Here is a 25,768-nt window from a genome sequence, read left to right on the forward strand (position 1 = left end):
TGTATTGTACATTTGTACTACTTTTTTGTGTGCTTTTTCTGATGTCCCCAGAGCCCTTTCACCGCCCTTCCTACTGCAGTCAAGAAAAGAGTTATGTCAGAGTTATTTCAGAGTTATGAAAGCAACTAACTAGTAGCAGGCATAGCATACAACTTAAATTTCCAGTGCTATCTTTATTAACTCCTTGTTTTATTCTCCAGTACCCTTATAAGTCTTTTCTTTACTGTTCATTTTCCTTTCTAGGTTTTTCACTCTTCTGTTTTAGTTGGCCTTTTCTACAAACCAATATTTCTGCTTCTCCTATCTGTTTTCAACTCTTTTCTCTCCAGATAATATTCTGGCTCAGTTTCTCATTTTTTATTCTCACTTCCTTATCCTTTCTTTCCCCAGATGGTACTTATTACTCCATTGCTGTGCCTACTTTGTTTCCTACTTTCCCTTCTTTCCATGTGTTCCATTTGTTTTCATTCCATGTGCCTCTTTTCAATAACCCTTCCCATGTGCCATGCAAACTGTGTATTTCATTTCCCATGTGTCATTGTTTCTCTCCTTCTTGCTTCAGGTGTGCCATTTCTTCCCTTCCCTTTTATTTTTTTCTCCGTGTTTCATATGCTCCCCCTGTCTTCTCCTTATTTCTCCATATGTGCCATTCTCATTATCCCTCTTTCCTGTAGACTATTCCAACCCCCCCCCCCTTTTGCAATGTATAATTTCTTCCCCCTGCAATTGCTTTATGCTACATAACTTTCTTCCTTTCCTGCTCCCTAACAAGACCTATTGTAACCCTCCATGTGACATTCTTCCATTCAACCAACTGTCTATGTGTCATTACACACGGTTCTCATAGTACTTCTATAAAAAAACATTTATTAAGCAGTTAGGTACACTTTTCCAACAGTGGTTGTGTGGCTGCAACTTTTATTATCTACCAATCAGAAGAGTGCTTTCCTGAACTGGAAGCTGGGCTTACAGCATTCTAATTTTTGATTCATTGAGGATTGTGTTTGCGGGTGTGAGGTTTTGTGAGTAACTTCAGACATTTTTTTAGGTTGAGGAAACCAGGAAGTCAGTCAGTGATATTCAGTTTTAATATAAAGTTTTAAGTTATCATTTCTGTCTATGGAAATAGTTTGCTGCCAGCAAAAAAAGCTGACCACACATTTTGATATTTAGCGACTTCCAGAAACATCTCTCATTACAAGCGATCCTTCTCCATTAAGGGGGAACAAAATTCCCTGAAAAAATAACATTTTGTCACAAAACAAGCTTTTGAATATGCTATTATTATTTTACCTATAAAATCTGCTTTAAGATTGCCATGATTTTTTTTGCATGCCTACATTGTATGATAAAAGGTATCAGCCACTGGGCAGCAGCGAATCATTGTTGATATCAATACTTTTTCTGTGTAAAAGGAACACATAAGAATTACTAAGAGTACACGAGAGAAGCACTAATGGAGTGTCCGAGTACTGAAATACTATACAATTCTATATTTGGGTAATGAACAATCAGTTGCATTTTGTAATTTGATAGGTGGGTATGAGCTTATAAGGTTTTCAATGTATAGAAGCAAATGAAGTATTACAATATGGTGCCATATTGTGCATTATATGCCATATATTGGACAGGGTTCTCTGCTTGTCCATTGGCACTAAATTCTTAACTGCATAGTACCTTTACATGACACAATGCTGCACTGGTGCTGTGTTTTTATTTCTTTATTTATTTCCTGGTATTGTTATAGCACCGGCACATTTGCACAGCACTTAAAGAAGAAGGAAAGGCTAAGTCACTTGGGGGTGCCAAAATGTTAGGCACCCCCAAGTGACTTAAATTGCTTACCTTGTACCCCAGGCTAGTGCCCCTGTTAGGAGAAAACCGCACTGGGGTACCTGTAGCGATGGCTTCCTTCTTCCGAGTTTCTTCTGAGGCGAATTCACTGGGCCGGCGCATGCGCATTAGAGTGAGAGGCCGACTTTGTTGTTAAAGTTCGCCTTTTCACTCTAATGTGCATGCGCAGCGCGTCAACACGGAAGAAGGAAACGCTCGCAGGTACCCCGGGCTGGTGCTGTCCTCTCTTAACAGGGGCACCAGCCTGGTGTACAAGGTAAGCGATTAAAGTCATTTGGGGGTGCCTAACATTTTGGCACACTCAAGTGACTTAGTCTTCCCTTCTCCTTTAATTCTTTATAAATCTTTCACATTAGTCTCTTCCCCAGTGGAGATTACCATTTAAGCTGCCTATCACTTTCACACACACACACACACACACACACACACACACTAGGAACCAATAAACCTGACTGTATATTTTTTGGTGTGGGAGGAAACTCACACAGACACAGGGAGCCCTGGCTGGGCTCAAACTCAGAACCCCAGTATTGCATAACCATTATGTGCTATCCACACAGCTACAAATGTTACATTACCTGCATAAAATACTCCTCCAATAAACAGTCAACCCAAGGCTCTGCAACTTTGGTGGGACGAACTTCATTGGAGATATCACAGCATTTTATCAGCACCATCTGTAGCTAAAGGTCATATATGAGAACAAACTGACAGGTTGTAATTTAAAAAGTATAACAGATAAAAAGAATTCTATTCTTGGAATGATGATATGGATAACTGAAACAAAATAATCTTTAAAAATTCTCTTCTGTTGTAATTGACATACTCACAGTTTTTACATGATCTTCATTACTAAAGTCAAAGTTCGGAAGGACTTTCTTAAAGGACTCTAAAATCTCCCCATGGCGGGCCATGTCTGTTGCTAAAATCAGGCGAATTATTGACTGAAAAATAAGTAATTAATAAAATTAGCATTCACAACTGCCTCAATACATGGATATGAAATTAGTCAAAGATATCATCATATTAGCTCATACTGAATACTACGAACCATATTTATAAAGACCTAAAAAAAGGGCAGAAATGCACTCATCTGTTGTGCTTTTCATATTTAACTGCCATGTAAAAAGGAGTGTATTTAGTAGTACTTCTGATCTATTGGCCATATAGATGTGATATTTATAACAGTACGTAACTCATATTATGCTGGAATTTATGCCAAAAATCATAGACTTCCATGTAGCTTGACCAGATTACTTGAAAATTCAAGGACACATAAAAAATCCAGCTAACAGGGCTGAGCTGCTTGCAGTTTATTTTAAATGCAATCAATGCTGCCCTGCAACGTGTATTTATTAGACATATCCCTGAATTTTCAAGTGATCTGGTCACTCCACTTTAATAGATTTTTCCACTGAATATTTAGTGATTAGTGAATCTGTTCAGTTTTGCTTCGGGGAAAAATTTATAAAATCAGAAACATTTACAAAACAGCTAAAAATTTGCAAAATGGATGGGCTTTTTTTCACTGCAATTTTTTCCAAGCAAAGTGCATTGAAATCAATGGGAGTTTTTTCTCACTTGAGGGGTCATTTATGCGCACAAGCAGATATGCGCTTGCGCACATTTCCCCACAGTCATTCCAAAACGCAATTACCGTATATACTCGAGTATAAGCCGATCCGAATATAAGCCGAGGTACCTAATTTTACCTAAGAAAACTGGAAAAACGTATTGACTCGAGTATAAGCCTAGGGTGGGAAATGAAGCCGCTACTGCTAAGTTTCAATACATTTTTTATTAAAAGGACACTCAAATGGACTAATTAGTGTAAATCACCGGCACTTGTTACATGAATACATTCTCTGGCCAGAACAGCATTAAGCTGCTAATGTAACTCTGACCAGCTGGCACAGGACTTACTCTACTTTATGGAGCCACAGGGGTCATCATCAACTGGACAGATGTAGACAAAAAAGAGGTGTGGTCAAGTGATCTATATAGATGAGCAATTTGCTTTAACTGGGTCTCCATACTTGTTAGTTGGCAGAGTCCACTGCTTCTGTTACTTTATTAATCACTTTTGGTAGTTAATAGCGGGTGGAGGCTATTCCTGCTGCTGCTATACAAATGACTTTGATTGCTGGCCATAAAATATCACATTAGGAATTTTACATCTAGTCGCTGACGGAACTGCAACCTGTCCTGCCCACACACAATACTGCAGATCAGGGCTGTGTTTGCAATCCTTTATCCTTCCTACAGCCATTACTGAACTACAACCAGCATCCTCTAACAACCTAACAGGTTCAGGTGTGGGACTCTGGCCTGTGCCCACCTGGCAGTGGTGCCAGCTAGCTGATATGTATGGAGGGGTCAGAAATACAGCATACATTTATCGTGCTTATTCCAATAAACTTAAAATAACGGGTACTTGTCTCTTACCTGCATAGCAAAGTTTTTGTCTGCCATGAGTTCTGGCAGGACAGTGCCATTGCGTTTGTACCATTTGCGTGTTGAATTTGTACCCTGGGGTTGTTCAGACCTTGGGTGCCGGGACGCCTAACGTGCTATCTGTCCATTCTCGGAACCGGGGATGAAAGGTGCGCATGGAGTGCCATGAGTTCACTCGCGACATCGCTTGGGGGCGGGCGGCGTTTGTACAATCTCGGTACGGGCCAGCGAATCGCACGGGGGCGACGTGCCGAGCGTACGTTCTCTGTTCTGGGCGGAGCTTCACGGGGCCGACGTGCCGTGCTTACATTCTCGGTTGTGAGCGGCGCATCACACGGGGGGGGGGTTGGGTGCGGCCGACGTGTGTACATTATCGGTACGGCTCGGGGTGTGTGTGCTGTGCCTGCTCAGTGCTCGATGCTCAGACATGTAAGTGCACTTACTACTTGCCTCGAGTATAAGCCGAGGATTCCTTTTTGAGCACATTTTGAGTGCTGGAAAACTCGGCTTATACTCGAGTATATACGGTACATTAATTTTGATGGACACAATTGTGACAGGCATAACGCCATCTTGCAACCTCAACACTTGAATTCTTGGAAGAAATGCTGCATTAAGGCAAAAAAAAAGTGATTGTGCTCAAAATCACACTTTGCTCACTGCACTTGTGTATAGTGATCAGAGAATCTGTCCCATTTCGCTTGAGCCAAAAATTTGCACAATACATTGGATACAGTCTATGGATGTTTTTTTTGTAGCGAAATGCACCTGGATCACTTTTCACTACTTGTGGTCTAATGAGCCCTATGATCTTTATTACTATGCTAGTAATTAATAGAATCTATTAGATGTTTGTTGATTGCAATATCATGTGTATAAAGTGAAAAAGCACATACAGGTATGCCTCTTTGTCTTTCACATTCTCAGTTACAGAATATATATTGCATTTTAACTGCTATATTGTCAATAAAGCCTTTACCATATTATAGTTAAATCCTTAACATATGCCTCAGAAATGGCTGGCCTTTTAGACTATCAGTTAGTACATACAATAAATATGATCATTCCCAAGAACGACTTCTGCTTTTCCAATAGTAACCTGCCCTTCTTTTGCATGTATGCTTTCCACAATAATACTAAATGTCACTCCACCTGTCTGATCTGTTTGAAGAGTTCTGGTGTAATATTAGCGAAAATGTTGTTTTCTGGTTGAGCAAGAATCTGGAAGGCCACAGCACAGTGGTGATTTTCCAAAGGCGACATGTCATTGTACCTGATTGCGAGTTCTGTGTGTGCATTAATCTGATACCTAATAAGCAATGATAGACATAGGTATTACTGAAAACTTGAACAAATGAATAAAAAATGAAGAAGAAGCAAATATGGTGTCTTAGGATGGGGGTGTGTGTGGAAGATTATGGTTTTTCAGCTTTGTAGTGGCTTGCCACAATATTTAAATAGTAGACTGTAAGGATTTGTATTAGTTTTTATGTTTTCACTGGTTAAAAGAGAGCTAAACCTTAAAATGTTAGGCACCCCCAAGTGACTTTAATCGCTTACCTTGTACCCCGGACTGGTGCCCCTGTTAGGAGAAAACTGCACCAGCCTGGGGTACCTGTCGCGATCGCTTCCTTCTTCCTCTTTCTCCTGCCGGCGAAATCCCTGGGCCGTCGCATGCACAGTAGAGTGAAAAGCTGACTTTCTTGTTAAAGTTCGGCGTTTCACTCTGCTGCGCATGTGCTCGCACAAAACAGGAAGGTTCTCTCCTAACAGGGGCACCAGCCCAGGGTAAAAGGTAAGCAATTTAAGTCACTTGGGGGTGCCTAACATTTTGGCACCCCCAAGTGACTTAGCCTTTTCTTCTCCTTTAACTAAAGATCAGGCTAGAAATGTTGTGCATTATGTTTGGGGTTCTGTACTAGCCCAAGGCAATCAAATTCCTTTAGCAACCTGAGTTCAGTGCCTTTATATAAAAAAAGTCAGATATTAGGTGCAAGCCACCGAGTGTCTTGTCCTGAACAACAGGTCTAAACAAGCATTAAGTACAGGACTCTGGAAAGCCATGCATTAGCTGTTGCTCCTTCTACAGTATAAACATGCATGAAGGGTGCACATGTTATATACACAAGCACAATCTCTCCATGTGTCTCTGTCTATCTAAACCTAATGCCATTTAAGTCAAAAGGTTAAATTACTGACGTGTTGTTGTAGCCAGGATGATCTAGATCATGACAAACAGCAGAAGTCATCAGGACCCCTAACTCAATCAGGGACATCTTTTCCTTTGGGGATAAAAACAGACAGAGAAGGGTAAACTTATTCATATAACAAATAAATAAACAGGTGTGTTTACAGGCTTGAAGTTTAAAAACATTTTTGACAGCAACAACATAGTGGAGAGGTGGCTGGAACGGAACAACGACTGTGTAGCTGTATTTGACCATATATGCCTATAGACCAGCTCTCACCTGCAAATATAGTTAAGTTCATAGCAAGGATATTTAAAAACTTCAGATCCGGAACACATTTCCCCTAACTGGGATAAAATTGAAAAATAAGGCCTGGTATATGTATCTTTATCTATTAATCTGTATACTGTATATACAGACATCATGCAGACATATACAAACATTGACACTAGACTTTCACATACAGAGATACACTCTGACATACCCAAAAAACAGACACTTATACATAAACACACACTTATCCATAGGCATATAGACCAGGGGCAAGGTTGGTGCCCAAGAGACTTAGGGCACACACACAACCCTCTACTCCAGTGTCTCATAATTCATCTCTCACATTGTTGCATGCTATTTGCTTGTCTCTTCTTTAGAGTCTGTTTTATGCCCTTTCTTCCTTGACCCAGCTTTCTCTAATTAAACGACTGAATAAAAGTAAGGGGCAATTCATTTTTCAGACCTTTTTCAGTCCTTTTTTAAACCTTGCGAAATTGCAGAAAATATTGGGATCATTTTTACTCAGGTTGCATTTACATATTATTAGACCTGACAAAAAGATTTGATGAATTAAATGTAAAAAATTGCAAAAACAAGGATAACTGGGTCAAAAGCTTTCTTTTGGCATTGTACCCACAACTGCCAAATATACAGACTCTCATATTTATTTATAGTCATGTGCCACGCAGCCATATAGAAGGTCCACTTGGCAGGAGAATGATCTTGTTATATAGTTGTATAGTTGCTGAAGGTTGATAGAGAATACCAGGGCTTACAGTAAAACATTAGCTGGGAAGAACGCACATATTAAAAATTGGGCTTATTTTGTCTAGCATTTGCCCTACATTTACACAAAAACACAGATTTAATGGCATACACAAAAGAATATAAATAGACACATACACAAGCTGACATATATATTTAAAAAGTGACATTGTAAGACTTGTAAGGCAAATGTCTAGTAAAAGTGTGTACAGATACATACATAATAACGATGGAACAGCCTTTGTTGACAACAGACATGGTTACAACACAGCAGAGCAGTGTAGGCACAAATGAGGGTTTTATAAGGATTATTTAGATTGGAAGATAATAGCAAGCAAAGTTGTGTATTGCAACACGCAGGTGGCTAGCCGCTGTGTAATAATTATAATGTTAAAACCAGACCTGCAAATTGCAGAGATGGATCATGCCGTACATCATCTGTGTCACACAGAAACAATGGCGGAAATTATGGAAGGGGTTGGTCCGATAATTCTCCTGAATGCACAACTGAAAACATACAAAAACATTACCTTTTGTAATATCAGTAGTTAGAGATTTTTTACACTGATACATCTGTTACATTTTAACAATAGCTGAAACTCGTGACTAACATATAAAATGACTTGTACCTATAAGAGTTTTGAAGGGTTAGTGTCCACATTTAAAAGAAGTTATATTTTAGATAATTAATTTATTGCACTAGCCTAAAGGTTCAGCATCACTATAGTAGTAATAATCCAGGCCTTCAAACTTGTCACAGGAGCTCACCATCTTGGATTTTGTTAGGAGTGTCAGTGACACTCACATGCTCAGTGTGCTCTGAGCAGCTGTTGAGAAGTTAAGCTTAGTCGTCACAAATTATCAAGCACAAAATGATGTTTTTCTCATCAGCTTATATGACAGAAAAACATCATTTTGTGTTGATAATTTGCGACAACCCCTAAGCTTAACTTTTTCAACAGCTGCTCAGAGCACACTGAGCATGTGAGCTACAAGGCCAAAATATTAGGCACCCCAAACTGAAATAGTTTTTCCTTGGGCTGGTGCTCCTGTTAGGAAAAAACAGCACTGACCCATGGAAAAGCTACCTAAGTGCTGCGCCAGCATTTCTTTGCACTTGGCATTCTGCACATGTGCAGTACAGTAGATCTGCCAGGTTTACTCTACTGCACATGAGCAAACAGGGAAATACACTTTATAGGTCCTTGAAAAAGCATTCATGAAAGCAAAGTGAAATATATGAAAATCAGTACAGTTTAGGATAAAGTGTTTTACTTTGCTTTTGAAAAAATGCAGAGAAATGTAATAAAAGTCATAAAAAGGAAAAAAATGCCCGGGCCTAGGGCGGCACAAATGTAGAGGCACCGTGTACAGCAGTTTTGCTCACACACGGAGCAATGGGGACCGGGATGAATGGGGTCGTATTTGTAGTGTAGTATTTGTAGTGCAGAAATAAAATATTTATTTAATAAGCTTTATTATACTATAACGCAGTAGCTTTTTTTAAAATTACATTTCCCTAGCAGTTTCTAGTGTGTTTGCATGTGGGAGTGTATTTCCTGGTACAGAACGTATGCGTCTGTTTCCACTTCCTCTCTGTAAAATAAGCAGCATTCTTGTCCTGTCTTATGCCAAGGAATCCGGCTATATACTCAATCACAAAACAGAGCAATTAAACATGATTAGAAAGGCTCAGTTAAATTTACTAAAATATTGGCTTAAATATAATGTCTGGATCTCTGTTGTAAAAATGAATAATAGACTACTCACTTATAGAAAAAGTTGGGTCATAAAATAGTAGTAACCAATGACCTGTATTGGTCTATTGAATGTTATAGGAAGAACTATTCGAAACAACATCTTCCTTATTTATTTTATACATTTGTGCATTCCTATACTACATATTTCATGTTTGCAACTGAAAAAGCTTTATAATTCTAAGAAGTTGTTACACCTGTTGGTGCTTTAAACAGTTTAAATGTGATATTTGATATGAACGAAACAATTTAGCGAAACACCTGACAACTTTACATAAACTGCAGGACATAACTGCAGGTTACTTATTATATCATTGCCATTGGTCTTCCTTGTCTAATAATTTTGCAGAAATAAAATGCCCCACTCTCCTTTAAATTTAGGAGTTTTTTCCAAATGCCTATCATGTTCTCTTTACACATCACGTTGTTATTAGGACACATGCACTGTTAAGTCCAACTTAGGTTATACTTACCAACCAACGTTTTAAAGTTATAGGGTTCATGTTAAATTCTCGAACAAGCCCAAGGTCATGATACATGAATTCCAGGCAGCTTAGCATCTAGGATCATATAATTGTGACAAGTTACTAAACAATGAACTGGTAGTAGCATTTTACAGACGTTCTCCACAGAATATTTTTATCATAAAAAAAGGACAAACTATAATAGTAAGGCAGTGCCATCCATCTTTTTAGGTGCATAAACACCTATTGTAAATAGTCAAGAAATAGCTGTGAGGGAACTAATATCAGGGCCGGAACTAGGGGTAGGCGAAAGAGACACCTGAATACTTCAATACATATGGCAGGCACTCCCAGATCCCATGAGCAGGCAGCATTAGATAAAAACAAAGAAGCTTTATTGTAGACAATTGGGTGGCATAATAGCCTAAAGAGACACCTGCCTAGGGTGCAATGATGAGGGAGAGCCAGGCAGGTACCTCTCCTGCCTACCCCAAGTCTGTGCTCCCTTGTCATTGCCTCTGTTGCTTGTCATGCCATGACAACATTGCACATGTGTGCACACGTTGGGGGGGGGGGGGGAGGGAGGTTGCAGGGGCAAGGTTGCCTAGGGCGCCCAGTCTGCTCGGCCTGCCCCTGACCAATATGGATGATTTGCAACTGAGATCTTTCTTTTGTTGGTGTTTTCAAGTGAAGTATATTTTGTTACATATCATTTTTCTTTTAGGCTGTAAGCTTTATGAAGCAGGTCCCTCTTATCAAACAGTATTTGCATGTTTATGTATACACCCTTCTACTGAACAGTGCTGGGGTATACATTGGAGTACGTGATAATTCTAATACATAGTTATGGATGAGCAAACTTTTTGCCTGGTACAGTTTGTGGTAAAAACCTTTTCACACATCTTGCTATATAATTTTTCCTTTCCATTGAATTCAATGCATTTTTGCTAAATTTCTTGGTTTTGCTAAAGTAAAATGTCCCAAATTCATTCATCACTGTATACAATAAAAAGTGATTACAACACTGTACCTCCTAAAAGTATAGACATAACAAATGCTCTAAATATATTTCTATAATAGATTTTAAAAAATAGTAATAAAAGTCACACAGTTTGCTGATGTGCTTCCTTCTGATTGGATGCAATAGGTGACTAGAACTGTTCTTGTGAACAGGACACTCAAGAGCAATATTAACCACTGTGCCATCAGGCCTACATCTAGGAACCGTGTATATGTTAATAAAGCCTGTGACTACAACACATAATATTAAATATTGTCTTATCTGCTTTACTCTAGTTGGGACTTTACAGTCCTTTTTTAGAATGCTACATCACTCTAGGGCCAACACAGACTTGAAGAAATCACACTGCAAAGTCCATATTTTATTGCCAAAAGCTCATGAACTGTACTTTTATATAATTACCGCATAGAGTAATGCGATATTTAGCGCATCTAAGTGTTTGTGAATCATGCTTTAGTATTATTTCTGCGTGCAAATTAACTCAATGCGGTAGCATGTAAATTAACACATGCAATATGCGACAACGCACGCGATAATACTTTAGCGAATCGCGCAGTTTTTTTCACGTCAATTTTAACGCAAAAAAGCGTGCAATAACGCTTATCGACCTTTAGTGAATCAACCCTCTAGTGTCTTAAGGCAGGACTGGGCTGTTTCCAAGGAAATAATTTACTAAAAGTCATTTTAAAATAAGGCAATTACAGCAAAAATTGTAATTTATTCATTATGTGTGTAAAATATATTGATATAATAAAAATATTGTATGAGCACAGTTTCCTTCATAACCTTGAAAGGGCATGTTTTCAATTATTATCTTTTATTTTTAAATTGTGACTACAGTGATACCTATCTGCCAGAGTTGAATTTTCTACAGACTTGCTAAGGTTTTTGCCCCAGCCGTAATTTGAGCTTCACCTTAGTCATGTATGTAAATCAAATGTGGAAACGCTAACTGATCTGTCACTATCTGATGTCTGGCTCTTGAATTCAAAAACTTTCCTATTAGAAAATCATAAACTTAAACATAAACTTGTTTGTGGGACATCCAAGGTAAACAAAGAGTCATAAATAAAGATATATGAAAATTTGGGGTTTATTCTTGGTTATAAAAACCATTCAAAGGTCTGCATCCATTACACTAGTCTCCAGTTGGACAGCCCCTGTTTTAAACTATTTGAAAGGATTATAATATTATCTCACACCAATTGATGACTTTGCTAAATTTTTTGTCCTAATTCCAGATATAATAACTACTCTCTTTGCAGGAATAATTATTCCCTATTTTAAGTCAATATTTTCAAGTTAACCTTTTTAGATTAATAGTTAAAAATTTGGAGTTGTGTAAGGATTCACTGTTAATACTAAGCAACTAAAACTAAGCAACAAAATTCGCTGTGGAAAAATTAATCCAAGAAATGACACCCACGTCAACAGAATTGTTGTGCGCCAAAAAGAATTCTCGGGCATCAAAAAGAATTCTCGCGCATCAAAAAAGAATTGTCTTGCACGTCAAAAGAATTGTCTCTCGAGTCAAAAGAACAGTCAACAATTTTTTTTTGATACGCTTTTTTTTTCGCTGAAGCAAAACGGGACAGATTCGCTCATCGCTGCTAAGCAGTTTATTTCTAAAGCTGGGCATACACGTATCCGATATAATCGTACGAAATTCGGTGTGTGTATGGCGGTTCGACAAGACGACCGATATCGCAAAGGCTGTGGATATCGGGCCAGGTTACAAGATTTTGATCGGGCGTCTGAGCAAATCCTCCATTTAGGGCTGAATCGGCAGGTGGAGATAGAATTTCTATTGTTTCTACCTCCATATCTGATGATCTGCCCTGAACGTCAATGGAGGGTGGGAACGATCTTTCGTTATTGCTACGTGTATGGCCACCTTAATTCATGAATGTGTCTTTTTCCAAGGTGCCTTTTTTATCATTTTTTTCCCTTCATACTCTCCATTCCTCCATTTCCATAACAAGAGCATGTCATCAAACCTTAACCCTATTGAATGGATTTTATTGCCTTCCATGAACTACCTATCGTGCCTGTTTGTCTGAGACTGCTAATTTAATTAGACCATCAGGGGCCTGCCTATAATATGGAAAAGTGATAACAACTTCAATAATTAGCTACCTCAAGGGGTTAGACTTTCCATTAACTGCCAACAGGGACAACCAGAAGATTTTCTCTTTATCAATATCTCACGCTGGATAAAAACATCCTGGAAGTGCAAAGTACAGCATCTTTAGTGCAAGCCAGCCCAATCCTCACTACCAGCCACAGAACAGGAGGTCTTATTGATGTACAAGTTAGGAGTGGGGGGGGGGGGGTACAGCACTGAATACAGCGCTGCTGGAAAAAATACTCAAAACCAGGGTGATTCAAAGACAGCTTTACTATTGAAAAAAAAGCCACATAGGTAGTATGCCGGCAGCCAAGTATTCGATTGTATAAGCTGTTAGGGTGAGAAGGGTTGGGTGTAGCCATAGACCCCTTCACAATGCAAGACAATCCATTTTAAAACAATGTAAAACTATACAACAATATAAAACTATACAAACAGAATTGCTTTAAAACAAATGAGAGGCTTTAATGCTCACTTAAGGAATTACAGGCAGAAACATGTATACACTTTAACTGCCTCTTTTCTAACCAATATATTCTGCCTTTAAGCTATTAACACAATGGAACAATTAGAAAATGTTCCATTTACCACCACTCTTTGTACTCTATCCTTCAGCCAGTTCTCTATCCAATTACAAATATTATGTTCTAGCCCAATATTCCTCAATTTGATCATTAACCTTCTGTGAGGTACTGTATCAAACGCTTTAGCAAAATCTAAGTAGATGACATCAACTGTCATTCCAGCATCAAGGTTCCTGCTCACCTCCTCATAAAAGGCAACTAAATTAGTCTGGCAAGATCTGTTACGCATAAAACCATGCTGGCACAAACTAATAGTATTGTGAACTGCAATGTATTCAACTATCCTATCCCTTATTACCCCTTCCAGAAGCTTTCCTACTACTGATGTCAGACTAACAGGCCTATAGTTTTCAGGCTGAGAACGAGATCCCTTTTTAAATAATGGCACCACATTAGCAATTCGCCAGTCTCTCGGCACCATGCCAAACCTCAACGAATCCTGAAAAATTATGTGAAGAGGCTTGGCAATCACAGCGCTCAGCTCATTTAATACCCTGGGATGAATCCCATCCGGTCCTGGACCTTTGTTTACCTTTACATGTTCAAGTCTCTTTTGAATTTCCTCCTGAGTGACCCACGCATCAGTAGCTAAATTAGATCTTGGGGCAATTGCACATTCCAACATAAATCACTCCTGAGGTCCGACAGTTTATGAACTTATCTCATAATGTTCTAGTGGAATGTGGGCTCTGAAACATCTTTTTGGGGGCCATATATTGGCAGGCCTCACAATTCTAACACTTAATGGAGCCTATTGTGGGGCTTAGAAAGTGTTTGACAGGAGTTTGGGTTTCTACAAAATGACTGTGTACCAGGATATCTGACAGACTCTGGGACCTTCTGGCTACTATACATGGCTTCTTGGGTAGTACGTTTACTAGATTGCGGTCACCCTTCAGGACACTCCAAAATTTACCTAGGAAAGTTTTTATCTCACCCCATTGGTTGTTAAACGTCCCAATGCATCTTATCTCCCAAGATTCTTTATCATCTCTTGTATGTATCTCTTGGAGGAGTGTGTCCCGATCCGCATTCAGGGCTTATTGATAAGCTTGTTTTAAGCATCGTTTGGGGTAACTGCGTTGGATAAATCTAGCACGTAGATCTACTTGCTTGCTGCTTAAATTCTTCAACATTAGAACAATTCCTCCTGAGCCTCAGATATTGACCAACCAGGATCCCCCTCTTTAGGGGTAGTGGATGAAAGCTAGTGTAATGCAACAGGCTATTTGTGGCCGTTGGTTTGCGGTAAACCCATATCTTACCCATATCTTTAATATGTAAAAGTAGATCAAAGAAGGGCAAAGTATCCCCACCAAACTCACATGTGAAGTGTAGCCCCAACTCATTATCATTTAACATAGAGACCATCCTCAAAAACTCAGATTTGTCCCCGCGCCACACTATTAGGACATCATCAATGTAGCGCTTCCACAGTACAATTTTGGATGAAAACACTTCATGTTCAGGATCAACAACCAACTGGGACTCCCACCAGCCCAAGAATAAGTTTGCATAACTGCCCATTGCCGTGCCTTTCACGTTATGGTAAAACTTGTTATTAAACAGAAAATAATTGTGGGTTAGAATAAAATAAAGTAACCTGACTAAGAAGCATACCCGTTTCTCATTGTAGGAACAATGAACAAAGGCGATATGGCGATGCCGGGGAAAGTATCAGGAGATCAGGGGCGGGCCAAGCTGACCGGGCGCCCTAGGCAACCCGGTCGGTCACTCCCCCCCCAACGCGCCAAAGCACAAGCGAGGGGGGGGGAGAGGTGCGAGGGGGGGCACGATCCGAACGGTCATTGCCTCCACCACTAATGACAAGCAGAGGGGGCAATGACAGAGGAAGATGACTAGGGGTAGGCAGGAGAGGCTCCTGCCTGGCGCCCCCCAAACGTTGCGCCCTAGGCAGCTGCCTCTTCTGCCTACCCCTAGTTCCGGCCCTGCAGGAGATGCATCAACTATGCGGCGATCGATTGATCGAACCTAGCCTGACTTCTGTATAGGAAGGAGTCAGGCTAGGCTCGATCAATCGATCGCCACATAGTTGATGCATCTCCCGATACTTTCCCCAGCATCGCCGTATCTCCTTTGTTCAAATGACAGGAAGCCGTGTTTAACAGGTATTTTCTTCTAAAGCATTCAAAATAATAAATGGTTTTCAGGATAGGGCAATTATTGGGGGAGGGTAGAATAGATTTTTTAGTTATAAATTTTTAGTGTTACTTTTCCTTTAACTCAGGAGTCATGTTGCCACTCACTTCAGAAAACCTAATTCTCTCAATCTCAGTTGTTACTAGGTTTACAAAAGTGTCAATGTGAGAACATGCAGTGAAGCTGGGGGTAAATGTACTCTGTTTTTTGTGTGTCTTAATCGCAGGTCCTTGATTATGGACCTCCTCATTTTGTAGTGATTCCAATAACTGTAACGTGGGTAAGTCTTCACTCGTCAGACCCACTTAACTTAAGGTAGCATTGGGAAATCCAAGTTAAGAGCTTTGTGTTGAGAATAGGAAAGATAGACCTGAGTATCGTCAGTCAGCGTAGAGGTGGTATTGAAAACCATATAAGTTAATTAGTTTGCCAAGAGAGAGTGTTACTGAAAACCATATTGTTGATTAGGTTGCCAAGGGAGGAAGTATAAAAAGAAAATAATAAGTGGCCCAGGACAGGGCCTTGAGAAACCCCATCAGAAAGAGGTAAGGGAGAAGATTGGTAAAAACCAAGACAAGGCAGTGTCATGAAGGCCAAGACAAAGGAGGGAGTGGAGGGAGGAGAGGGAAATCCACAGTGTTAAAAGCAGCTGATAAAGAAGTATTAGTAGTGAGAAGTAGATTTTGCTTTAGCTCATAAGAAGTTATTAGTTAGCAGGGGTAGAGCAGTTTCTGTGGAGTGTTGCTGCTTAAAACCAGATTGTAGGGTTATTGTAGGAGAGGAATAGTGTTCATTTCTAGGCACTAGAATAGTGTTCATTTCTAGGCACACAGAAATATGTTGGAGGTTCCAAAAGAGGGATCACTTCACTTCTGATGGTGTCAATTGCTTTTAAAGTGCTTATTGATATCTTAAACAGTGACTGATGCACGTGGAGAAGGTGGGAAATGGGACAGCAGGTAGAGAAAAGTTGTGCAGGTTCTTAAGAGAGAGCCAGTAAGTGAAGTAAAGTAGGTTTGTTTAGCCTGGCAGAGGCTTGTATTATAGGAGAGATGCTTAAATGTACATGAATGTGTTTGGAGAGCCTTGGTTTGAGCAGTATGCCAAAGCTGAAGCTGTTTGGGTCTCATAGGCGGAGGGTGACTTTTTTGTTTGGGGAGGCTTAAGATGGGCCATACAGAGACTGACATACAGCTAATGTGAGACTTAGTGGATTCGCTGCTGGTGTAAAAAATGAACCTCCCAACTACCTCTTGCAGTTCCCACTGACTCCCAGGGATACTGCACAAAAGTGTGGGTGGGGGTGCTTTTTTACCCTAAAATGCTTAGGATGTAAAAGTATTCATACATGCACTTCTGTTAGGGGTTCTCCATCCATTTGTGTTTGGGATCAGTTAGTTTAAAGGGGTAGGTCACCTTTAAATTCCCTTTTAATATAAGGTAGACATTGATATTTTGAGACAATTTGCAATTGGTCATCTTTTCTTTTTAATGGTTTTTCAGTTATTTAGCTTTTTGTCCAGCAGCTTTCCATTTGGTATTTCAGCAGCTATCTGGTTGCTAGGGTCTTATTTATCCTAGCAACCAGGTAGTGGTTTAAACAAGAGATGGGAATATGAATAGTTAAGGGACCTGCGTGGAAAAATAAGTACAGTAATAGAAAATTACAATAATAATGAAACTGTAGCCTCGCAGAGCAATACTTTTTGGTTGCCGGGGTCAGTGACCCCGATTTGAAAGCTGGAAAGAGGCAGAAGAGAAAGTCAAATTATTCAAGAACTATAAAAAAATTAATTAGGAAGACCAATTGCAAAGTTGCTAGGAATAGGCCATTCTATAATATGCTAAAAGTTAACTTAAAAGTGAACCTTCCCTTTAGATGTGTTTAAATTAGTTTTATAGAGAGAGAGGCAGCGGGTACTGACATCCCAGGCACATTATATACAGTGAGACACAGTCTGTACGTACAAAACCAGCACATTATATACAGTGAGACACAGTCTGTACGTACAAAACCAGCACATTACATGCCATGAGAAGCAGTGGGTACAGATGGCAGATATTCAGGCCCTGGCACTATAACACTGGCATTGATACACAACATTGGCTCCACTGTAACTAGAAATGAACAAACAATGACAAAAGTAAAAAACTAAATAGTAAGTGCAAAAAACAACAAATATATAAAAGCACAATGAGCTTTTTCGGGGGAAAAAGTTAACTTACCATCCATCTGTCAGGGTAGGGGATAGGGATATTATAAATGTCAGGTCAGGCAAAAAACAATTTAATTTCAACTAGTGATTCAGCCTTTAGAATTGTATAGTACCTGTGTATAGAACCTGTGGGAGTGGGATGAAACCTGCAGCAAAAGTTGAGAGCTGGTTCTCAGGTAAAGTTACAGCTGCAGATTCTTCTTTTCAGTCTTCATTTCTGCACTGCCTTCAGTTTGAAAAATCTCCCGATCCCTGTGTGCATCTGTGCTTTGATTGGTCAATTTTATGGTCTGTAAAGAAAGCTGTGCTCTGATTGGAGAATCAACAAGAAGAAAGATCCAGTCGGAGCACAGCAGAACCGGAGCTTGCCGGAACAGAAGAGTTGCAGGACAGTGCAGAAACGAAGTGAGGTTTTTTTTGTTTTGTTTTTTAAGGTGCCAAGCAAGTTTGGGGAGGCTTAGCCTTCCCTAGCCTTACTGAAAATCTGCCTATGTTGGGTCTAATAGATTTTGTCTTGGCAGGAGCAAGTTTATTAAGGCCAATGGTGAGCATGTTATAGTAGACAGTGATAGCCTGATTAGGACAAGACATGGTTACAATATTAGAGTGAAGAGAGTCAAAGGAAGCAAACATCTAGTGTATGCAGTTCAAGGTATGCGCATGTTTGGGGAACTGTAGAGGGTGTGGAGGGAGTGAGAGTTGAAGATTGTGAAGATTGTGATCAGAGAGGTGGAAAGGGGAGTTAGTAAAGTTGAAAATGAACAGAATCTGGTATATGTATATATGGTATATATATGATAGTAATGCAGAGAGATCTAAAGAATCTAATAGAGTGAACCTCAAATGAAGAAAATTATACAGCAGGGAGAAAGAAGGAATCCTACCCAACCCCTTGCTTCCAGGTTGTGAAGTTTAAGCAAGGTAGGTGTAGACCCCTGAACTGTCCATTAAAAAAATAAGTCAGCAGGTACGGAACAGCAGATGCACCAGGCAAAATGGGTGTGCACTGTGTTCTACATACTGGCTGCATTGTAATGCAGTACAGATTTTGAGCCTCATAACTAAATCCAGATAATGTGGTTATATAGTATTGTCAAAAAAATGCCTTTGTCATTGTTAATGTGTCCTTGTTCAACAACTGCAGCTTCTATTTTCCCTCACTCTCATAGGACAGATTTTCACATTTGTGTTTTGCTGTGATTCGCATAGGTCACACCGACATTTTTTGAAAAAAAAAAATTTCTCTCCACCTAAAGGATGCCAAGATTATTAAAAAAAACCCCCACAAAAAATGTTATTGTAAAAGAAAAACGTGGGATCACAGCAAAAAATGTGATTGCAATTTATCCAAATCACAGCAAAATACATACTCAAAGGGACATATTTATTATAGTGTGTAAGCCGAAATGATTAGTGATGTTGCCCATAGCAAATCTTTGCTTTTGCTTTCTAACTTGTGGATGAAGGTTTAAATCTAATTGCTGATATGTTGCTATGGGCAACATCACCGGTGATGTTGGCTTACACAGTATAATAGACTCCTAGCATATATGGTGTGAGGCAAAAAATGCAGAATTCATATTCTTTTATATAAAGTATATTTCAACAGGAAAACATGTGTATAATGGATGACTAGCATTGTGGGGAGGAAAACAAAATCTTTTTAAAATGTTTTTTTTCAAGTCAATCAAATTTGTGTTATAAGATGAACAGATTGTTATAAATCTCCCTATCTTAATTGCAAATAATGTCCATGGAAAATGTCCATTGGCCCCAAACCAAGAGGCAAACGCATTCTCAATAAATAAATGAATTTCAAATAAATCCCTGTCACCAAGACTATTAAGGAGGTCTGTTAACCCCAACACAAAGCGCCTTTTATGTCATTTTAAGCTACAGCCTAGTGCCTACAGCCTCACTTTAATGAAGAGACATGATCAGCAATACATTACTGCACAATGCAACACTGCATTGTCTCACTACTAAAAAGCAATTTTCTTCAAAGAAAGGAAGAACACTTTGTTAAAATTTAGGAAACAATAGAAAACTGTAAATATAGAATGGAACACGACCCTGAGTTTTCAGTTGCACAGACAAATAAAAGAGACAGAATTATACATGTAAAAGCATTATTTAAGCGGTAACGTGGTACAACCAACCTCATTATATTCCCAGTGCCAAACATCAAATGTAGGTTTTTTCAGAGCGTCTATTGTCTCTGAGGATAATGTGTACTGTGGAAAAAATAGATTGAAAATATTTCAAAATTGAATAGTGTTAGAATCTAATTTAAAATGAGGTTTTGTGGAGTTTACACTATTTAAATTGACCTTTTCTGTCAAGAAGCTTGCAATCTGTGGGATCTGGGAATACAGGGCCTGAAGTATCCAGATTACAGATTCCACCCTCAGCTGCTTTGTCCCCATACCCATAGCAAAGCAGCAGAGAGCGTGAACAATGAGCCTGGCACCACAGCAGATTTGTGGAAACCATGGGGGGTGGGAGTACATGAAGGATCTGCTGGAATTCTATAAGACCTTTACGGAAAAATCTAGATATTTTAAATTTATCATCCTGGGCAGCATTAACTTTTTGGTATAGAAATATAGGTATAGAAAACACATGCTTAATCCACATAAATAACTAAAGAAGGATATAGATTAAAAAAATGTATATTTAGGGCTCTGGCACACGGGGAAAATGTAAATCACCGGTGGGATGGCATTTCGGGGAGATTAGTTGCCCGCAAACAGGGAGATTTGTCACGGGCGACTAATCTCCCTGTGTGCCAGAGCCCTTAAAGTGCACGGTTAACATCAGGGGTCCCAACCTTTCTTACTCGTGAGCCACAGTCAAATGTAAAAAGAGCAACACAAGCATCATAAAAGTTCAAGGAGGTGCCAAATAAGGGCTAAGATTGGCTATTAGGCAGCCTCTATGCACACTATCAGCTTACAAAAGGTTTTATTTGGTAGTAAATCTTGTTTTTAGTTAACCAAAACTTGCCATCAAGCTAGTACTTCAAAAATATCTACTTGGTTTGGGGGCACGAAGAGCAACATCCAAAGGGTTGGTGAGCAACATGTTGTTCACGAGCCACTGGTTGGGGATCACTGGTTAACATAATCAGTACAAAAAAATGCTGAGCAGTCAAATTGGTTAGTTCAAACCTTGACAAAGAAAGAATTGAAATGTTGGTCATTAGCCTGTATTGGTGATATATACTGTATATATACAGTATAATGGTATAATGCAGATTAATTTCATTCAAAAACAAATTGGGAATGTGTGCATATTATTCTATATTATTATTGTCTTAGAGAACCAGTAAATAAAAATGTTCATTTGAATTCATTAAATTTCTGTCAAATTTACATAACATTTTTTCTTTGAAGCAGAAGCTTCCTTTTAATAAAAATTTGTTAAAAATCCAGCACATGGGTAGGAGCACAACAGTGAAATAATAAAATGACACTTGCAATTTGCATTTAAATTAGACCCTCTGTAAATTCATTTAGGCCATCTTCATATTCTGATGTTGCCTGTTCTTTAATACATACACAGAAGTTAGGTTGTATTTAAACCATTTGTTTTGTAAGAAAATATATATATACAAAAACTACAAAAATTCCCACATACTTTATCTATAATATTTTTTATTACTGAATTTGGAGTCCTTACTACCCATTTTCTACTTATATTATGTCATCTGCTAAGTCAACAAAAACAAGGAACATCAGAAAAATAATGGTACAGGTTTTGGACCTGTTATCCAGAATGCTCGGGACCTGGGGTTTTCCGGATAAGGGATCTTTCCGTAATTTGGATCTCCATAACTTGTCTGCTAAAAATCATTTAAATATTGAATAAACCCAATAGTGTTTTTCCCCCAATAAAGATTAATTATATCTTAGTTGGGATCAAGTACAAGGTTCTGTTTTATAATTAAAAATTAGAACTATTTGCTTATAATGGAGTCTATGGGAGATGGCGTTTCCATAATTCAGGAACATTCTGGATAACGCATTTCCGGATAAGGGAGCCCATACCTGTAATAGCTTACATATCTAATGCTAGTCATTACCTTTGGGTAGGTTGGCACATCTCTCCGTGGGTTCAATTTTTTTATATCCTCCGAGTAATAAAATCTGCATGGGCAGCTCAGTCTATATGAAAGCATTTAAGGATTAAAATATTTTACATATAAGGATCTACTACTTTTTACAATACAGTGGCTTGCAAAAGTATTCGGCCCCCTTGAACTTTTCCACATTTTGTCACATTACAGCCACAAACATGAATCAATTTTATTGGAATTCCACGTGAAAGACCAATACAAAGTGGTGTACACGTGAGAAGTGGAACGAAAATCATACATGATTCCAAACATTTTTTACAAATAAATAACTGCAAAGTGGGGTGTGCGTAATTATTCAGCCCCCTTTGGTCTGAGTGCAGTCAGTTGCCCATAGACATTGCCTGATGAGTGCTAATGACTAAATAGAGTGCACCTGTGTGTAATCTAATGTCAGTACAAATACAGCTGCTCTGTGACGGCCTCAGAGGTTGTCTAAGAGAATATTGGGAGCAACAACACCATGAAGTCCAAAGAACACACCACACAGGTCAGGGATAAAGTTATTGAGAAATTTAAAGCAGGCTTAGGCTACAAAAAGATTTCCAAAGCCTTGAACATCCCACGGAGCACTCTTCAAGCGATCATTCAGAAATGGAAGGAGTATGGCACAACTGTATACCTACCAAGACAAGGCCGTCCACCTAAACTCACAGGCCAAACAAGGAGAGCGCTGATCAGAAATGCAGCCAAGAGGCCCATGGTGACTCTGGACGAGCTGCAGAGATCTACAGCTCAGGTGGGGGAATCTGTCCATAGGACAACTATTAGTCGTGCACTGCACAAAGTTGGCCTTTATGGAAGAGTGGCAAGAAGAAAGCCATTGTTAACAGAAAACCATAAGAAGTCCCGTTTGCAGTTTGCCACAAGCCATGTGGGGGACACAGCAAACATGTGGAAGAAGGTGCTCTGGTCAGATGAGACCAAAATAGAACTTTTTGGCCAAAATGCAAAACGCTATGTGTGGTGGAAAACTAACACTGCACATCACTCTGAACACACCATCCACCCTGTCAAATATGGTGGTGGCAGCATCATGCTCTGGGGGTGCTTCTCTTCAGCAGGGACAGGGAAGCTGCTCAGAGTTGATGGGAAGATGGATGGAGCCAAATACATGGCAATCTTGGAAGAAAACCTCTGCAAAAGACTTGAGACTGGGGCGGAGGTTCACCTTCCAGCAGGACAACGACCCTAAACATAAAGCCAGGGCAACAATTGAATGGTTTAAAACAAAACATATCCATGTGTTAGAATGGCCCAGTCAAAGTCCAGATCTAAATCCAATCGAGAATCTGTGGCAAGATCTGAAAACTGCTGTTCACAAACGCTGTCCATCTAATCTGGCTGAGCTGGAGCTGTTTTGCAAAGAAGAATGGGCAAGGATTTCAGTCTCTAGATGTGCAAAGCTGGTAGAGACATACCCTAAAAGCCTGGCAGCTGTAATTGCAGCAAAAGGTGGTTCTACAAAGTATTGACTCAGGGGGCTGAATAATTACGCACACCCCACTTTGCAGTTATTCATTTGTAAAAAATGTTTGGAATCATGTATGATTTTCGTTCCACTTCTCACGTGTACACCACTTTGTATTGGTCTTTCACGTGGAATTCCAATAAAATTGATTCATGTTTGTGGCTGTAATGTGACAAAATGTGGAAAAGTTTAAGGGGGCCGAATACTTTTGCAAGCCACTGTACGTGCTAATAGCTTTGACATACCGTAAGTATCAATACTCAAATTTGATATGTGTGGTTTAGCAGTTTGGGTTGCTAACCTGCTTGTCTTCTTTTCCATTTCATCACGAAGATTCTTTAATTCATTCTTGCATTTGTCAATATCAATAGCTTTCAGACCTTCAACTGAAAACAAGAAGCACTTTATGTGCAAGCAGTGATTAGCAAATCTATTCTGTTTCACTTTGCTGAAAAATGTGCCTAGCGCATATAAGTTAGTTGGTGTTTTTCCACGGCTACTGCGCAACCGTTTTTTTTGCAGCAATTGGAGTCTATGTGCATTTTTCGCAGTGAAACCTGCTGAAAAATATTCGCTCATCACTAGCAACAAGCAGCATTGAAAGTTTTTTTTCTACCGTCAGAGAATCTATTACTTATGGCAGTAACCCTACTGTAGAGCTTGTATTGCATTAACAAATGGGGCATGAACTTGTTAGAATACTAATATTATTTGTTAGGAACAAATAATAAAAACTAAAACTCTAGCCTCACAACCAGTCTGGTTTCTGGGGTCACTGATACATATAATAAAAGGTAAATAAGTTTAAAATAACAAAAAATGCCAAAGATTTTTAAAAATAGTGTCACTTTAAACCGCCTTTTTAAAACTGAATCCAGATAGTTCCAAATGAAAACCATAAATAGACAAATAACTGATCTAGCTTACCCTCCATCCTTCTTTCTAGCATAGCCAACCTTTCCATAACTTCTCTCTTCATTTCAGTGACTCTGAAAGCTCTTAAGGAAAAAATATCATATTGGGTTTATAAAGTGTTAAAATAACCTTATCTCTTTACTCTCATTGTTAATCTATCCACAGGCATAGCAAAGGCATAGCTAGTCGAATGTAAGAGAAAGGGGGGAGATACCAATATCTACATTTGGCCATATTTTCCAAAAGCATTTGTGCTGTGCCATGTGTAATTGCGTCTGATTCACTGAAATTGGTGAGTCAGATGAATGTTTGTCTGTGTAGAAACTGCACGTGTGCCATTGCAAATCGGACACAGTTGCGCTGAATAAAAAAGAAAGATAAATGCAATATATACACAATTATTATTCACCTATATAAATATGCATCCTGTGGAGTTCAATTCTTTTGTGATATTCTCAATTAAAATTGCTTACCTTGAGAATTCTTCTGTAACCTGGGATAGAATATTTTGAAAAAAGTCTTCTTTTTCTGGAAATTACAAATTGTATATTGAAAAATTGTGTATGTGAGATTTATTTGTTATAGCTATCAAAAGGCAGAAAAATTGATAGCTGTGTAGTACATATTTTAAAGGAAATAATGCTTGAGTAATGAAGATTTGCACTTGTATAGTCAGATATCTGAAAATGATAAATAGTTTGAATAAAAGTAGTATCATAATAAGTGCATAATAACTGTATTTTCACTTCCCATTACATATTATTGAAAGGCAGTTTGGCACCTGGGTGGTTTAGCACATTGGGTTCAGACATTCGGTCCAAATTACCATGGGTGGGCTATACTGTTTGTGGTGGTGCTCAGCTCTGAAATGCATATGTTTTACCATTTTGTTTTGTTTTCCTTTACTAACGCAGCTAATGGGTTACAAAAATTGGTAGATAGTAAATTAAATATCAAGGAATCATTCATTGATCAGACATAGTTAAGTTGGGTTGAAAAGTTCATCAAGTTCAACCCTTCCAAGTGAACCCCAGTGCTACAGTCCTACTGTACTGATACATTCACATATATAAATATATATATATATACCAATATATACCAATATCTATACTAACTGTAGTTATTAAGATCCCAATAGTCTTGGATATTATGCTTGTTCAAGAATTCATCCAAGCAACTTTTAAAGGCATTAATAGGATCTGCCAACGCAATATCACCCAACAGGGTATAACACAAAACAAAATGGGGCTCATTACACTGGGCAAATTTACACCTGGGCAGTAACCCATAGAAACAGAAACAGTAATTAGCTTTTTTAAACCAGCTGCAAGCAGAACAATAAAATGGCATTCTAATACAATAGAATAGATACATGTACTTAA

General features: G+C 38.9%; 1 protein-coding gene across 1 annotated transcript in view; it reads right to left on the reverse strand.

The window, feature by feature from the left end:
* LOC100493061 (Putative ortholog of cGMP phosphodiesterase (Phosphodiesterase type 9), 1 of 1) overlaps positions 1-25,768 on the reverse strand; it is a 49,610-nt gene that overhangs the window by 19,188 nt on the left and 4,654 nt on the right. Inside the window, exons 5-15 of the mRNA XM_012966986.3 lie at positions 24,860-24,914; positions 24,399-24,469; positions 23,773-23,857; positions 21,950-22,031; positions 20,025-20,099; positions 9,766-9,852; positions 7,938-8,042; positions 6,508-6,590; positions 5,461-5,617; positions 2,685-2,798; positions 2,433-2,537 (exon numbers count right to left, since the gene is read on the reverse strand). Coding sequence (XP_012822440.1) covers positions 2,433-2,537; positions 2,685-2,798; positions 5,461-5,617; positions 6,508-6,590; positions 7,938-8,042; positions 9,766-9,852; positions 20,025-20,099; positions 21,950-22,031; positions 23,773-23,857; positions 24,399-24,469; positions 24,860-24,914 — 1,019 coding nt within the window. The remainder of the gene's footprint in view (positions 1-2,432; positions 2,538-2,684; positions 2,799-5,460; positions 5,618-6,507; positions 6,591-7,937; positions 8,043-9,765; positions 9,853-20,024; positions 20,100-21,949; positions 22,032-23,772; positions 23,858-24,398; positions 24,470-24,859; positions 24,915-25,768) is intronic.

The sequence above is a fragment of the Xenopus tropicalis genome, chromosome 7 (assembly GCF_000004195.4).
Source record: "Xenopus tropicalis strain Nigerian chromosome 7, UCB_Xtro_10.0, whole genome shotgun sequence".
Lineage (NCBI taxonomy): Eukaryota > Metazoa > Chordata > Amphibia > Anura > Pipidae > Xenopus > Xenopus tropicalis.